Raw genomic sequence first — 19,064 nt, 5'->3', positions numbered from 1 at the left:
CAAAACTTTCTTACTGCATACATTGGCTTGTTTCGCTATTTAGAAGCTGTCATTTAGGATATATGAATTATTTATTCACTAAATCTCCGCTTATGACAACAATAGTTGGAATTCGAAGGATATATACTCGATGTGAATGAAGGACTTTCTGGATCGTAACAGCTTGACACGGCAAAACTGGCATACTGATTACTGGTATTTTTAGTTAGCAATATAAGTCACATTGTGCTTTATACATTGTATTCGAGCATTTTGCGACTTATTGAATGACTATGATACCCGATATCAACATTTTATCGGGGATTTGCAGATCACCAAGCTGTCCTGAGATTCAACATTGATTTCAAACTCTTTACTGGTTAGTACTCTTTCTTAGTGTTAGTACTTTTTATCATTTTAAAGTTAAATGAACTGTGTCACAGTAAAAGAGACATAAAGGCGATTGTGGCTAGTTTGGATCTAGATCAGCCAGCAGTCGCTTAAAAGCTGTTTGCTTAAAAGCGTTTTTCTGACAATAACAAATAATTTAATTGGATACTGATTTGACTGCGCTTTTACTGTGACCTGGCTCAAATAACAGAATTGTCATTAATCAAATTATTTATTTCGAACATTAATCAATTGTTTTTCTTGTCCCTCGGGATCAATGACTCCAGCACTTTCCTGTTGAGAATTGAATACTGCTAAAGGCGATGCTAGGGGGCGTGAGAGATGTTGCACCTTCCAGTATTGCTCGATTGTTCATAGTCGGCTCGGGTACTACGTACATGTACCCCGGGTACTCTTAAAAAGTCTTAAGTATACTTACATGTATCCCGGGTACGGTAAATATACTTAAATGTACCCGGGAAATTTAACCCTTAATCAGTCGTTGTCGACTATTTTTTTGTAATAATTATATATACACATTTTGTCAATTTTCTGTAGAATGGCCTCTATATTATCGGAACACATACTCAAAAAGCATGTTGATGCAGTGTTTTTTTAAGAGAAGTGTGTTTAAGATAATCGGTTGCGCGTTTTACGACATCGGATTTTGGGCGCGAATACATCTCGGGTACAGTCTAATATGGACCGAGTACAATTACGTTTATTTACCGTACCTGGGGTACATGTAAGTATACTTAAGAGTACCCGGGGTACATGTAAGTAGTAAAAGAGCCGACAATGACCAATCAAGCTCCATTATCCCTCATGAACCGACTCAAAAAACCGAGTCGGCAATATTTGACTTAATTTTTGGTTTGGTTGCTCTAGAGGGATCGAAGATTGCAGAATCTTCCTAAAAGCCCTACGGGTTTGATCGACAGAAGCGACATTGAAAACTAGCATACTTTGTTATCTAAAAGGTTGCTAAACCTGATATACAATGATAATGTGAATTTTCTCTCACATGATGTTCATCAGTCATATTATATGAAAACTTACAGCAGTAGTAAACAACTGGACAATAATTAATGAACGCATCTTTCATTTGTCTTTGACACTTTGATTTTGACATGGCCTAGATTTAAATTTGTGACTGGACTTTACCAGCACTCTTGTAACAGAGCTAAAGTTTAAATGTACCATCGCCTATTTGAAGATCGCCTAAATCCATATTTGCTATTATAGACGTGTGGAAAGTTTTAAGGGTGTGACAAGTAAGCAAAAATTGGTCATTACCCAGAGGCCACAACTGATCTAGGACTGTATTAAAACAAGAAAAATCAGTGTCTGATTTAGATTTTCTTTGATAGTTCAATAAAAACTAATTTCATAAGCCTGGTAACAGTTTAATGGTAATGCTACCAATGTGTCACACCAGGGCCTTGAATTTGAAATCTAGGACATGCATGGTCATTTCTTCATGAAATCAGGACACAAAATTGTATTTTAAGTCCTTAATTGACCTGGCTATAGTTCTCAGATTATTATAAGCTCAATCAGTACATTTATATCATTATTTATGCTTTGTGTATAAAAACATATACACAATCATGCAGTTACATGATAGCAATAAATAATATCAAAGCTACCCATACTATAAAGGTGATTGACAAAGCCTATGGTCAAAATGTGAACACATGGAGTGTAATCGCCCTCTCGTGCCAGCAAAAACAACACGTTGACAGGTTGTCATTTTTGACAGTTCTACTTTCACTTTCATTTTGTGATATCAAACTATTAACAAGTATGTGGCTGAGAAAAATATCGCCATTGCTTTTTATGCTCCCGGTAGGGTGGCCTATATCAGTTAAACTGTCAGTCAGTCAGTCAGTGTGTCAGTCTGTCCGTCCGTCCGAAAACTATAATGGCCATAACTTTTTTAATATTGAACATAGCAATTTGATATTTGGCATACATGTGCATCTCATGGAGCTGTACATTTTCAATTGTGAAAGGTGAAGGTGAAGGTCATCCTTCAAGGTCAAATGTCAAATATAAAGCGTCTGTCTGTCTGTCCGAAAACATTAACATTGGCCATAACTTGTTCAATATTGGCGTGCATGCGTATCTCATAGAGCTGCACATATTGATTGGTGAAAGGTCAAGGTCATTCTTCAAGGTCACGGGTCAAATTTTGCAATATTGAAGATAGCAAATCCATATTCGGCATGCATGTGTATGTCATGGAGCTTCACATTTTGAGTGGTGAAAGGTCAAGTTCATCCTTCAAGGTCAAAGGTAAAATATATGGGTTCAGGGGGCATTGTGTTTCACAAACACAGCTCTTGTTTAATATATTTTCTGCACATTTCTTCAAAAAACTTACATCAATACACGATTTTCTTCGTTAATTCAATCATTCCTGATAGACTTGTGTACATATTTCGCTTACATTTTGACGCGCGTAGGTAGGACCGCATTACCGCTTCCGAAATGTGTATTCATACTATTGCCTTTGAGGAACTTATCTGATGTTTGACGGAAAGGGCCGAAAATGTGCGAGAGTGGGTCAAGTTCTCCACAGGTACTACTTTCCCGTTCCCCCATTTTTTTTCCGTACCTAAAATTTTTCGTACCCAATTTTTTTTGTACCCAATTTTTTTTTCATACCCAATTTTTTTTTCATCCCCAATTTTTTGTTCGTACCCAATTTTTTTTCGGTCCCAATTTATTTGTTCCCAAATATTTTTTCGTACCCAAATTTGTTTTCATACCCAAATTTTTTTCGCAAAATTTGTGTACCGAATTTTTTTTTCGTACCAACATACACAATTGTGGTGATTGTGGTGATGTAGATAAACTTAACTTGATCCTCTCAAAAGCATCCTCTCACCAGTACTGTCAGTACTTTGATATTAAACATGACATTGCCAGTTGTGAAAAACAAGATTTAAAAAAAAATGACAAAATGAGAAAATATGTGCTATTAATGGGCTACAAAACTATAACACCTCCACTTCAGTACTGACATAATATTATAACCATGTCAAATAAAGACTGCGGAAGACTTGAACATACACCTAAAATATAATCATGACATACGCTACAAAATAGTTTTAATAAGGGTTAGTTTCTCGTTACAGCTCGTTACAGCTCCTTGTCAGTATAAAATATGACAAGGGAAAAAACTTAATTATTGAATTATGACCTTTGTGTGTGACGAACGGAATGACGGACAGGTGGAATGATAGACAATCAGCGACTACATGTACATCGTCTCCTTTCGGGGAGCTTAAACATTAAATATAATGATAACTTACACGGATGGAATACTTGGCATTTTATCCTCGGCATTACCAGTCTTTTCATTAGACTGCATCTGTGGTTGCTTAAGTTCCCGTGGCTCTACCACAACAGCCTTCCTCGCTCTAGATTCTCTTCCTCTCCCTCTTCCCATAGGCGGCATACTTTTGACTTACAAAATCAGTAGTCACAGCAATACTGTCGAGTCGGGAAAAAGTTAGTCTATATCAAAATGCCCGGATGCAGAAACACCGTTTCGGAAATATTCCTCGATATGCGCAAGTATGCGCAAGGTTGCGCTTACATTCGTATCTTTACGCTTGTAATAGCTCCTAATTGCTAACCGAATGAACGAATATTATTGCGCGACCTCACGCTTTCTAGCGAATTGCAGTAACTGTTCGTCACACTTCGTAAATGATTCGCACCAAATAGTTTCTCTACGTTCACCTTTCGTTATAATATTGCACAATGCAACACATTTTCAAACAATTTCGACAAGAATTCGCTAGAATTCAAAAGAGTACCTTTTTCGCCAGGCTTCGTCATATGGATTCGTCTATGTGTGAGGAGGTTTTATTCTCTTGGCCAGGAAAAGTAGGACCATGGGATTATGTCCTTCGAATATCGTTAGAAGATCAATTAATACATTAAAACATTCATTGTCTTGTTTAAGTTATAGAACTACGTTTTCAGCGTATATCTACTGACCTGTCACCATTACTACTAGTCTGATTACTACCATGAATGCGAGCCTCGTACTGGGAAAACGGAGCCGAACAGGCTTCTGCAAGGACGACATTTTGTCCCCACATTTATTGTATTTTACGTTTTAAAGAAGTTTATTCTTAGTCAACTTTTATTTCCATGTCCATTATATGTCTTTTTAGTAACATTAATCTCTTTCGCAAACTCAGATATAAAGAAAAATATAAATAGTTCATTTAGCCAATCGACTATTTTCAACCGCAAATCAGAAACACGTCTCGCAGTGAGGAGCATGTTTCCCAAGGGATAAAAATGCCAGAATTTAAGATATTTGCCGACGAAATGGATAAAATATTGAGCATATAATTTTTTACCTTTTACAATTTTCACTTAGGAACTTTTTTTCGAAGATTTTCTACTAAGAACTTGTCTGAGACCATTTTAAGTGGGAACATGTTTGTCGAAAATAGAACCGTTCGTCAAACAATTTCGTTACTGGCAAAAGCTAGATAACGTTTACACTAGGTAATATGTTTCGCAACAAAGTGCATACACCATTATAATAGCAAACAGTTACATTACACGTATTTTTAATATACAAGTAATATTTAAGAAAATACTGCATTGCATGTTACAAATTATATTTAAATATAAATAGAAAATAAATAAATAAAAGGTGTCGCAACGTTTAAGGGCGTCTCGAGATTCCTCAACTGAGCGGCGACATTTAGGTTGATCTTTGTTTTACATTGAAGAGTCAGAAGAATTGTTTTTTGAGAATATCTGTCGAAAGCCCCTTCAAATACAAACACCAACTCCTCAACTTGTATTATCTATGGATATACTTTAATAGAATATTACCACTTATAAATTATACTATTATAATATAATATATAATTATATTAAACAAATATTTGTCATACGTTCTTACATTTATTACAAATAATCGTATTTCAAACAATAAAAACAACTTGTACCAGGTAACCAATGCTATTATGTAAAAAGATGTCATTATTTTGTTCACTCAATGGAACACCATAACAATTACAGTTTATGTACTTAGCGTGTAATCCCTTGGTCTCTTTATAACATGAAATGCTATTGCAATAATACTTTAGGAAAGTTGGTGTGTACTTTACGAAGATAATAATAAAGGTATATATCATACATAATTACTTTAACCCCCACCCCCTACAAAAGCCCTTAAATATCAAGTGTAAAGCCGTAACTAATACTATTGCTTGATAATTTTAAATAACTAATATATTAACATATATATATATGCAGGGATGTCAGAATCCTGCTTTTTGATGCAAGCATTTTGCAATTTTGGCACTTTTGACTCATCCACATTATAAACCTTGCATCAATTTGATGCAAATATCACCTCGAAAATAATAATAAATGTATTATATATTTAGCAAAATGTTTTTTTTAGTAAATCATAAGCAAGCAAGTTATACAAAGAAACATTTGCAGAGCAATCAACATATATCCAGTAACAAAATATCTACACTTTAGCATTTTTACCGCTGAACATTTCATTTGACCCCTTAAAATTTCAATCACGGGGTCATTTGACTCATAATTTTCAAAAGCTATTAAAACCCCTGTATATGTATATGTATTTAAATATTTATGTGTGACATGTATATTTACTGTATGTCACAATAGTCATTTTCCACGAGTTTTCGGTTCTTTCTCAGGAACGCTGTGACAATGTTATCAAGTCTTCATCTAGAATGCCAGATTAGTTGGTTAATCTACTTTATTAAAGAAAACTGTCCATTATAAATACGGATAATACTACTACTAGTAGTGACCATGAGTTTGAGTGTTGACACGCAAATGGTATTACTTAATAGTCGAATGTATAATCTGAAATCGGTCATGCCGTATAGTGAAGCGAATGCATATAAAGATAAAACAAGATTCATCATGGTCATAAACATTGTTGGGTGCCTTTTGTGCGGATATCACCTTCTATAAACGGTATTTGCATGCACCGCTCATTAAAATACGTTGATTATCCTACGATCTTTTATATTGTGATTGTTCGTTCCGCTAAACTATTTTGTCCTACTGTTTGTTCAATTTACCTAATGTGCAAAATTATGTATGAAACATGAGAATTATATACGAAAAACAAAACGTCTCTTATTACACAAACTATGTAGAAAATAAATCCACCCTTATTCCTCATTATGTTTCGAATTTTTATCATACAAAGTCTTACTTAGGCCGGATGCGACTGTGACTCATTTTGGACTTGTTTATCTCAATACGCCAAGACCAATCAAGTTGTAGACAATAACGTCGATATTCCGTTATAAAAAAAATCTTCTCAATGCCCTGTAAAATTTCCGCAAACGACTAAGCTAGTTCCTGTGGCGCCTACTGAATCTTTATTATTAAATGTTAAACTCATTTTGGAAATTAATTCAGTTTCACAAACGTTTCGACTAACACGTGGTCCAAACATCTGTCCCCAATGCACACGAATACCCCTGCATTCTTTCCGGCATGGTGGAGAGTCATTTCCTCTTACATGCGGTGTGCCGGGGTCTCATTAAAATATTTGGCAATTTGAAGGCCAACTGTGCTGTCCTTTACCCCCGATTTTTCTGACCCAAATGACTGAAGAGTCCGAAGAGCGCAATTGTTCGGGTTTCATGTACTTTCTGCTGTGATTCATAGGTTTTGTCTGTTTTAAATTATCTGATAATGTCTCATTTTCCGATATTCACTGTTAAGCCCAATTTATTCTGCAAAATTAAACATTAACTTTACATGCGTAACAAATAATATAACTAATGTAAATAAACTTATATAACAATAAAGGGAGACAACTTCTTCGCGCTTAAGTAATTTATATCGCTAGTTGTTCGCCCAGCTGGTACTTTATTTTTGTCGGTAGCCAGTAATACTGCGCAGCGGACGTACGTTTTCGCCTACTCGCCCCTCCTGTCATTTAATATGTTTGACGTGGTGTAATATCTTCAATATAATTTGCTTATGTTAAGTATTAATATGTTGTATGTTATGTTATATATAAGTTAGTCCTCTCACATTTAAAACTGTTTGTGTTTGTGTTTTGAATATGTTCAATTACAATTGCTACATACGATTTCTAATATAACAAAATTGCTGTAATATATCTTCATGTTATCATACATGGTATGCAGTTTTTGTTCTATCCTTGATGGTAAAATGGTACTTTGTTTGCTCTTTTTTTCAGGTAAAGCAAAATTTGCAAGGCCAAAATTAAACAGTAACTTTATATGTGTTTTGTTTTGTTTTATGACTGCAATAAGTTTCGATCGCCGTGGCTTAGTGACTATGGTTGCAGCCAAGCGATCGGGAGGTCACGGATCCCTACAGCGGGTGCGTTCTTTAGATCACCACAACAATACACAATAAGTTCTTGTTTAGTCACAGGAAAAAGACTCGAGAGTGTTTTAAATAAGCCTTAGGTTTGCGATGCAATCGATGTTAAATAAATAGGTTTAAACTGACAAACTGTAAGTATCGATTATCCGCTTGATGAAGTTGCTGAGTCCGACTTCGCAATACTAGAACAATTGCCGTTTTGTTTAATGGCGTGAACGCTAAATTGTAAAGTTGTGTTAATAATTAATTAAAGCGTAGAACGCTAGTTATTGAAACTTCATTCGCTTTGTGAAGGCTTGGATTAGCCTACTGATTAAATACAGATCTAATCGACTGAAACAGTTTGTGGAACTATTCACATTTACTCTTAAAACAATATATAATGTTTGTAGACAGCCTTTCATAAAAAAGATAAGATTTAAGAACGTACTGATGATGTGTTTAAATACAAAAGACTGTTGCAAACTATGTGTACAATTACTATTACATTTTGAAACAAGTAAGCTCACTTGAATATTTTTTATGAAGTCAATATGTACCACGTGACCCCAAAGGGCTTTGTACATTTTACCTTAGGAACATGATTTGAACTAGTTTGTAGAGGACTGCTAAAGTATGTTAAAAAAATATTACTCACTGGGGTCTTTTGATTTCAGGTAAAACTACAAAGTACTAAGGAGGCATTGCAAAATATGTATTAAATATTTATAATGTCCCTACAGGTATGTAATGCATTAAATGACAATAATGAAAATATATAATTAAAATTGCTATAGATTACACACGAGTAACATATTATCAGCTTTCAAAAAAAATCCTACCACAGCTGGTTGTAATATAATTCATGCATCTTTGCTTGTAATGAAAGTTGTTTATTTTAATAATTCAGTGCACAAATATATGTACGACACTTTGTTCACTGAAACAAAACTTAAGAATGTCCGGCGAACGACTTGAATAAACAAAAAATAAATCTAATAAACGCCACTATTGTACCAGTTCTGAGTTCGGCGGGACAGAATAAATGTTGTGTCGGATGTTCCGTCGTGCTCGGTAAAAATATCTACTTATCGTTTCTGTGGGTTTAAAATGTTTGGCTTCGTTGATCTCAACTTCTGGTTTATCAGTAATTTGCAGATCAACAGGGCAAAGTAGGTTTCATTGCAATTGGCGAACCCGCCTCGCTCGCGAATGATCCTTTTTACGTTGTAGACATGTATATCAAAAAAGGTTTATTTAGCATAATTTAAGTCTTATTCTATCTGCCATTTACTGTTTTCCCATTAAGTGACATTTCGTACGAGAACACGGTGGCCTGGCACTATTTGTGCGACATGCACCTTTCGATCATTTTGGCTTTTGTTTTATGCGCTGTAATTTTGGCCTTGGAAACAAATTGCAAGATATTGACGTGGCTTACACGAATATTTATTGGCGTATTTTGTATTAATATTCTCACTGTGCAGTCGTCAAAGAGCGTCAATGACTAGTTTGAATGACGACTACAAATCATTTAGTACGCCGCAAAGCCTGTGTAGTCGTGAAAAGTGGTGATGTACGCATGTACCATTGGTCAAACACACTCTTTCCTATTACTCTTTTTTCATCAAGAGTACCTAGCATCTTTAAAATAGTTGGTTGATTTTAAATTGTAAGTTGCCAATCGTTAAACATGTGGTACAGTATTTCAATATGGGACTTAACATCCTTTTTAAATAAAATAATGTCAATTTGTTGTGATCTTTTGCAAGATTGACCCGCCAATAGCCAGCAAGTGTAATGTATTCTCACTTCTATGTATCGCAAAGATATCTTTTTTTTTATTTTCATTAGTTTTCGAAAGTCAATATCGAATCATAAGGACCCTTATTTCTTTAGAACGATGACATATTTTGAAGACAAGTAGCTCTTTGACTCCCGTATTGCGCACATATTGAGCCTTTATTTACGATTTAAATGTAACTTCGTTGGAAACCGCTGGCGGAATTCTTCAATTTGGTTATTTGAATGGTGTTCGTAAGTTTAATGGAATGTTTAATTTGAGACGAATGTTTAAGATCAAGAAGGGAAATGGGCAATATGGCATCGTATTTTAAAAACAATTTCGTCAACATGTTTTGTCATCATCTGTAAGGTAGGTCTCTTCTAACTCTACTCGATATGTATTTTTTGTGAACAATTGTTTTTGTTTTCTTGTTTAGGTGCTGCTTCACTGGTGATTCGTTCACGACGGGTTCAAAGGTTGGAGCCGCTCGTACAACAATAACCTCTTCCAGTTTACATATTTGTTTATTCTCTTATTTTTATTGGCATTTCTGTTATAATTCTAATTATAATTTTATTAGTTTATTTAATTTTGCGTTAATTAACCGCATTCCGAGAATCAAGCCAATGAAATAAGAATAACTTATCTGCTTTGCATTCACGAATAGAAATGGCGCGGACCTGGTGACGTCATTGTGTCAGACTTTACAAATAAAGGTCAGGCATTGCTAATGTTTCATTTTTTGGTTCCAAGAAGTATTTATTAAAAAAGTAACAACAACAAACGTTATAAATGTAAAATGTATATAAGTTCCACTACATAAAATAAAGCAAGCACATTGACAACATTGATTTACACGTCTACGTATATATTTTAATTAAAATAGTCTCATCTCCAACATCTTTACATCTCTTTAAAACAAAAAATAAAATAACAACATGTATATTTCCAAGTTCTTATAAAATATAGAGTTTAGGCCTTTTCAAAAAAGTCGACAAGCATACTTTCATGTATACACATTACCATTATTTGTTGATTTTGTGGATTGACCGATCCGCGAATTAAATACAAACATATCGGAAAATGACCGACACAAATTTCATATTTTTTCCAAAAATTAAAACATACACTTAATTGTGCATTTTCGACTAACTGCACACGTGTATCTAATTTAGACGACAGGTTCTGTTTACCATACGAGCAAGCACGAACGATGAAATCAATAAATGCAAGAAAACAAGTATTGTTCCATGTGATACCATAGAGATATTACAAACTGTCATTTTGATTACCACTGTTCTACTGTTATTGAGCATATAATATTTGAGGAACAAAGTGGATTCCTTTTTTGATAATTTTACAAACATATACTAATATACTACTATAGTGTTAAAAAACATATAGTATAAGTTTTTCTCCGCTTTAACAACAACGCAGACTATAAAGATGAACTATAACCTCAAAAACAAAAACTATGAATCTAAAACAACCTTTTAAAAACGCGTCGCATAATTATGAACATTCACACGAATAACAACAAATTTATATAAATACAAACACCAAAAACACAAAGAACAACACACAAGATGTATAATGAACTTCAACAAAGTAATTAACAACAGCAATATACAACAACATGGTCTACATCACACAAGAAAAACAACAACAGCAACAATAAAAACAACAACACCTACGTTTATTTCTTCTACTGCTTCTTTAACTTCTACCATCACCACCAACACCACCACCAAAACCATCACCCCAAAAAAACCCATCACCACCTATACCATCACTACCACCATCACCACCACCGTAACCACCACCATCACTACCACCGTCACAACAACCATCACCACCACCATCTCAACCACCAAAATCACTACCGCTATCAATCCAACCACTACCATAAGCATAACCATCACTACCGCTATCACTAGCACCATCAACCATACCGTCACCACCACCATCACTACCACCATCACAACAATCACCACAATCATCAACACCATCACCATCACTACTATCATCGAATTAACACAATTTAACACAACAACCAAGATAAATAAAACACCAACAACACAACTATCACCACCATCACCGGCAATAACAAATACAAACACTAGAACACAAAGAATAACACATACGTGAAGGAAAATGAACAACGACAATATCATCTATAACAACAACTTGGGCTTCACAAAAAAGCAACAAGAAAAATGACAACACATATGTCTTATACTACTTCTACTTTTTTCATTAACTCCACCACCACTGTCACCATCACCATCATCACTACCAGCATCACCACTAATCCAATCACCACCACTATCATAACCACCGACACCATCTCCAACACCACCATCACTATCACTACCACCATCACTATTATCACCATCACCACAACCACCAAAATAACTACCCCCATCACTACCACCACTAACACCACCACCGTCATCACCACCACAATCACTACTACCATCACCATTACCATTCCCATCACTACCACCACCACCATAACAATAACTACTTTTACTGCTAATAATACAAAAAGAGGAAGAATGTGTTAATGATAGAATTAATAATATATTACAAAAACATCGAATTCATCTGAAATAGTAAACTAGTTAAATAAACATAAAACTGATTTATTTAGTCTATACTTCGCTATTTTCGAACAAGGAAATCGTGGGTTATATGTACCAAGGACTTGCTGAAAGCGTGTAAGATATATCCGACACTTGTTCCTTTCTCTGATTAGTCGAAAGGAGAAAGCTGAATAATATGTATACAAAAATACAAATTCTGTCAACCATAAAAAATATACTCGAAGAAAACCATTTGAGTCTGTCTTTGTGAAAACCGTGCTTATGCATGTGCGTTTAGTGTCGATCCATATAAGCCTGTAGAATCCATACAAGTTAATCAGAGACGACACTTTCCGCCTAGACAAAATGTTCTGAAAGAAGAGACTTCTATTTATCGAACAATTCCATAGAAGAGGAACGTATCGTCCTTGATTAGTCTGTGCGAACTGCACAGAGTATCGTAGAACCATATAAAACGCACATTCATTAAACCCTCTTTTTTAGAACAAATTTCATTTCCCGATGAGTGTGTGTATCAATTTAAAAGGTATACAGTGTCAAAAAGCGTATTGCTTTCCAGAAATTACCTAATTGCTCTGAAATCAGCTACTCATGGGGCGGATAACAATGTCCCCTTTCTTCATGATAATGCTTAAAATTAAAAATTTAAGGTCGAAAGTAGTATATTCTCCATAGGACATTTGTAAATAGAGATATAACAATACTTTTTTAGTTTGTAAACAAGTGAGCTGCACATTGGAAAACAATCGTCTCGTTTCTGTCGTCGTTGTCTTTTTGGTGTTCAAATCCTCCGAACATAGCGCAGCTGTGCCTTTCCGGATCGAACTGGGCGGTCACGCATGGCGGTGCGGTCTGACGAGTACAGATGCTTCCGCATCTCATGACACTTGGGATATTAGAGACTGTACCGATCCGAGGAATCGACATTGTTATGAACTTGACAAGCTTGAAGACTGAAACAAACAAAATACCGTTGATATTATAAACACAATAGCATATTAATTTGGCATGTTTTCGTACTTATTTTGCTTTCTGTACAGTATTAAACAAACTGAACCAGGTGTGCATGAGTAAAGTTTTGAATAGCATTACCAGTTGCTGTCAACACTTAACTAAAACATAGGTACATGTTTAGATCACGTATTCAAACAAGCTATTACGGTGCCTCAAACTCGTCCGGTAACACAGGACTTTTTATTTACTAAGTACAAACTCACGTGGTTTCCTGGGGGAGAGGTATCCCTTTATTTGGAGATTGCAGAGTTTCAGGGGTTCTTGTTGTGGGCTTCCCTGAATCCGTATATATCTGTACGGCCCCTTGTCAGCGGGTCGCAATGTGGCTAGGCTAGATCTGTTCATAATTTCCTGTGCTTGGTATAGCTCTTGCGTGAGTCCAAATTGGATTGATATAGGCGCTAAAATGGATGTAAATGTATGATTAATAATTTTAAATGATATATTGACGTTTATTGAAGTCTTAAAGACACATTTTAAAAAATTGCAGTCATATTCATGCTAAATGTTGACAATCACGTATGATATAACTAAGTCTGAAGGTTTCGGTACAAAAAACAACTAGTTATTTGAAGAAAAAAAAACACGTTTCAATTTTTAGTCTAAATATCTCGACAAGGATTTTGTTCTGTAACATCCAAATTTAAAATACAATACTTCGATGTAAGATTCAAAACAGAATTATATCATTTGAACAAAGCAAAACCGATGTACAGGAGAATGTTCAGTGTTCTTGACTTTGCTAGCGAATATCTCAATCAAAAGACGGTGTTTATTTTTCAGCTGAAATCTTACAGAATACTTGTACTCAGTTAGGTAAAACTCGTAATACTGCTGCTCAAAACTCAGCTCGAGATGAAACGCTCTCGAACACAATTTTGTAAACGTCCCTATATTACCAGTTACACGGCTTCTTACTGGTCCCGTACCGTGTGATACAGGTTGAGCAAATTAATATTTGCGAGACCGTAGCTTGAGCCCAATTTAAATTTACTCCAGCGGATCAAACCGTGTCAGTAAAAAGCCGTGTAAATAATTTATCTTACCGAGTACGATTCTTTCTCCAGAATGAACATAAAGGTAAAGAGTAAGCTATATTGTATTTTTGTGATTTCATTTATCGCTGCTTACCTTATATTCAAATATACGACTCTAATATGGAAACATACACGATCACCATTTGCATTGGCTTAGATAATAAAAAAACGAGTAATCTGTACAAGTTAAGATAAAAACATTTTACGGTGTAATTAATAAGCCAAATCGTGTTACTTATGATCTTAATTGTTGTATAATATAACTTCAATTTACAAGTTCTCATAATACAAATCATATTTCATATGCAATAAATAGTGAATACCAACACGTGAAGTAAAAGCAATATAACACAATTCAGTTCCAATTATGGATAAAAGAGTTTGAACATTTCAATAATAAAGCTGAGAAACACTCGAGCAGCAAACGGTTTTGCTAAGTGAACTTGAAAAATTGTTTTGCTCAAAACGTGAGCGATTATATGTCTCATTCTATACATGTACGTGTATTAATTTAATATTCAGAAATCGAAATATGTGAGCAAAATAATGTTATAGCAGTTTGGTATATTTGTGGTTTCTGTCGCACAGGGTGCTTACGTTTGTCTTCATGCAATCGAATAGCGTCGACTTTCACGTCATGTTGAATTAAGTGAAATTCGACCATGATGTGATTCGAAAAGCATGAAGCCGTCTGAAATAAAAACAATGATTGTAAAATAACCTTTTATTCATCTTCCTCCTCCGTCCATTTCATACAACCATTCATTTAAAATCGATCTGCTAACCAACCCATCCATTCTACAAATAGTGCCATTAAAAATTAATAATTAAACCTATCCATACATCAATAAATCTATATATCGGTCTATCCATAAGCCATACATATTCTTCCTTGTACAATATGTGTTTCTCTCTCATCTATACAATTATCAATCCATCTCCCTCATCCATCAATACATTTTTCTCCATCCCTCCCTCTCTCCCTCCCTCCCTCCCTCCCTCCCTCCTTCCCTCCCGCGATGAATACATCCATATATTGTATCTAACTGCCCATAAATCTATTAATTAGTCCACACATCAATCAAGCATGCTCTTTCTGTGATGGGCTGTTTCTTACTTACCAGATTTGGAGAAAATATTTGTCCATGAGGAGAGGAGCTGACTGGGGTTGTGCTCCAAAGAGTTGTCCAATGTCCGCCAACGTTGCACTTAATGGCCTTCTCGCTTCCTGCACCGGACGTTTCATAGATGTCAACTCTTGTCACATGCACTTTTTTGTCGAACATAACCTAGTATAAGAGATTCACACAATAATTAACATTGATTACGTTCACTTATATACTTTTTAACGCAATTTAATGAACATGTGTAGCAAAACAATAGACTTTCTAAGTACCTCTACATATTGCATCTTTAGAGGCGACTGCGGATGCCATCCACCTCCGTCATAGTTACCTATGATCTTTGATGACTCATATCTGAAAAAGTTTTTTTTAAGTTAATTGTATAATATATAAGAAATATGCCCATGAGTATCGAAACATTATACATACATACATAGTACAATACCAGTCATTTCACTAGAATGTCAATAACGTCGACAACAGACACATTCATGTATAATAAAACTATTTATTACGCAAATAAAAGAAATGGTTTTCTAAACTTGAAATATGTCATTATAAAAGATCTGCAAAATATATGAATTTCAGCAAGAGGTTTATTATTTATTTTTCAAACAAGTCTCATTAAATATAACGGCATATTGAAGGACCTTACTCTTTGACCTTAGGGGATTAGAACATCCTGTTGGCTAGGCATTGTATGTCATCAACTTATTTGTTGAGCGCTTTGGTTATACCTCAGTCACAAATAGACGCCGATCACCGTCCGATCAGCGGCCGACGTATTTTTCCGCTCATCGTGCTGACGACCGGCCGATGATCGCACGGAAACCGGGCCAATTTGTTATATCGGGCGGCGTCCGGATTAATTTTAAGTCTCACTGAAAATTTTACCCGACGTCGGGCCCGGGAAAGAATCGAGTTAAGATCGAAGCAAGATCGGACGATCAACACACAGGTATCGCCCGGCGATCGCCCGACATCGGATTCATTGAACGCGTATCGGCAAAAGTAAAGGTATTTCCCAGAGGCATATACATCGGCCGGCGACCGTCTGATTGCCGGAGGGCCTCCGCACGATGCCCGACGAACGCCGGACGATGCTCGTTATGATACACGTACCATGAATCCGATGTCGGGCGCACGCCGGGCGATACCCGTTCGTTGATCTTTTTTCGATCGCAACTCGATTCCTTCCCGGGCCCAATGTCGGGTAAAACAAACTGTGATATAAAACATGAATCCGGCGCCAGCCCGATGAGCGGAATTAAAAACGTCAGCCGCTTATCGGACGGTGATCGGTGACTATTTGTGACTGAGGTTTCAAACTTTGTCACTCATCGGACGGCGGACGGCTCCGACGTGTCCTGTCTTCCGAATGCCTAGAGATCGGACATATCGGCCGGCGACCGGATTAGTTGTGACTGAGGCATTAACTGGTACCCATTTCAGGTTAAAATTATTCATTAACAGCATTAGCCTAGTTTAATTATGTCCTTCGAATGTGCAAATAAATGCAATAGCACCTATTCTATCAAAGACCGCGCATGCAATTGCTCGGTAACATTTAACCGTTTATTTACTCATGCATGTTTTGGGATTAATTCTGGGCCAAGTGTAAGATTCGGTGCGATTTCCAACTGACTGTAACACCCGATGGTTTACTTTGATCGTGCCCAGGCGCTAATGTCATTCGCATATTAAATGTTGTGTTGCATGAGTCCTTTAATAAACTACTAAATGATGTAACCAGGATTTTACAGCTAGACCTGCTCATAATGCTTTATATGGGAACCTTAACTTAATTTTCAGACATACGGTCTCTGACTGTCTAGTTTTATGTAACCTCTAGATATACGGATAAAACGGTATTCCAAAGGAAACATGCACAGTAAAACTGATTGTACCAACGGCATTGTGGATAATGCAGCTATTTGCTGAATGAGCTCGTCTTTTTGGTAGAGGAATCTTAACCGTGCATTTGATTTCATAACTACAGTTAACCATTGATGTTCTTTGATAATCTAAATATAGTTTTCGGATGAAGAAGATATAATTGATGAACCAAGACAAGGTGTGTTGAGACTGAACTGTGATTCGCCAAATAGTAAAATGAACTTATTTTTATCATCAACCAACCAATGGCTGCCCATTATTCAAGCACGGTTTGCGTTCTTGAGATATGTTTCCTGATATTTATATGGAAGAAAAATCTGTGTCAAACAATAGTGTATTTCAAACAACTGCCTTGACATTCCAATGATATGTATGTATTTTATAGATATGTGCAGAGGACTAATAATAAATCCATCCGAAAAAAAACACGCGCAAAATGTGCATGACTTTGCCTAAATCATCAACTAAACGGTGTATGTGATATCGATATTATCATAATCGTTTAATATACATCTTCCCGTGTTAATGTTTTATCATAAAAATATATGATTAGTAGTATAAACATATTTTGTAAGAAGTTTTGTTATAAATGTAATACTACAGAGAAGTGTAATACCCTAAAACTTGCGATGACACAAACTCAACACCACTAACCCATTGCTGCATTGATCCCTCAGCTGAAAATTAAAAAGTACACACGATATAATGTCAATCGCTGCAGTTTGAGTGTTTGGGTAAATTAGCCGCGTTCTAGAAGTCCTGGGTTAAATCTTATTACATAAGGTGTCGCCGAATATTAGCATGTGCAATCCGCACAGGTTAACCACGGACGATATTTTCCGCTTTTATGGTATTTTTCATTCAAAACAATTCTCCTCTTAGCAAAATCCAGTTTAGTCGGAAAGTAACGTCCCTGATTAGCCTGTGCGAACTGCACTGGCTAATCTAAAACAACACTTTGCGCACATGAATTAAGCCCAGTTTTCCCAGAACAAGGCTAAAATTCAAAACTGGTATAAACTCATATTGAACAGTGAATGAATTGATGCTTACCCTACGCCTTAAACCGGAAGGCCCAATTTCAGAATTAATCATGGCCCCGTGGTGGCAAAATGTAATCATAAAATATTAGAAAGCACTTGATTGTGGCAAAGATGGTCGCTAAATCCACAAATTAAACTATTGAACATTCTTTTTTAATTAAAAAAATGAAAAAATATAACATGCACAACAAAAGGAGAATACATCAATGGTGCCGGTCGTGAGAAAGTTTTGTTTAGACAATTACATGATACTCAGATTACTATGCGACCCAATCATCTTTTTGTTCAGGTTAATCGATACCATTGTTTCTTTTTATGTTATTGTTTATATCATATCCTAGTATAAGCCCCCGACTTTGTTCACATTGTACATTCAGAAAATAATCTGAATATTGTAAACGATACATATATTTGATTAAGTTTTAATCTAAATTAGTTCAAATGGAACACAAATGCAACATTTGATGTTGACTCTGTGGCTACTCACATCTCTTTCCGCGTAATGAAATAGCGTCTACCCACAGCGTGTGATTAGATACTGCGAACTCCACATGATACCATTGCGAAAAGCATGAGGAATTATTCTGAAATAAAACTTTAACATGTGCCATTCATACGTCTCAATGGAAGATAAACATACTTTCAGAGAATATATATGCGTCATCAGAAGAACTGTGCTTTGAAAATCATGAGGCGCTAATAAACCAAATCATGTAAAAGTCGGCATTTTAAAATATTTTCCTCTGTGTTTGTCCGTGCACACATTAAGTCATGACAGGTCATTATTGGCTCAGATACTACTTTACAAT

At 35.7% G+C, this 19,064-nt stretch overlaps 1 protein-coding gene across 1 annotated transcript; it reads right to left on the bottom strand.

The window, feature by feature from the left end:
• Window positions 1-12,100: 12,100 nt before the first annotated feature.
• Window positions 12,101-17,883, bottom strand: LOC127833718 (uncharacterized). Its single transcript, XM_052359141.1, has 6 exons — window positions 17,829-17,883; window positions 15,589-15,670; window positions 15,314-15,481; window positions 14,790-14,883; window positions 13,359-13,556; window positions 12,101-13,094 (listed from the first exon to the last, which is right to left on the bottom strand). Exons 1-6 carry the CDS (start codon window positions 17,876-17,878, stop codon window positions 12,850-12,852), a joined length of 837 nt encoding a protein of 278 aa, XP_052215101.1. The 5' UTR covers window positions 17,879-17,883; the 3' UTR covers window positions 12,101-12,849.
• Between the last annotated feature and the right edge of the window lie 1,181 nt (window positions 17,884-19,064).

Source organism: Dreissena polymorpha, chromosome 6 (assembly GCF_020536995.1).
Source record: "Dreissena polymorpha isolate Duluth1 chromosome 6, UMN_Dpol_1.0, whole genome shotgun sequence".
Lineage (NCBI taxonomy): Eukaryota > Metazoa > Mollusca > Bivalvia > Myida > Dreissenidae > Dreissena > Dreissena polymorpha.
The sequence above is the reverse complement of the archived record's forward strand: the minus strand, read 5'-3'. Positions and strand labels throughout refer to the sequence as shown.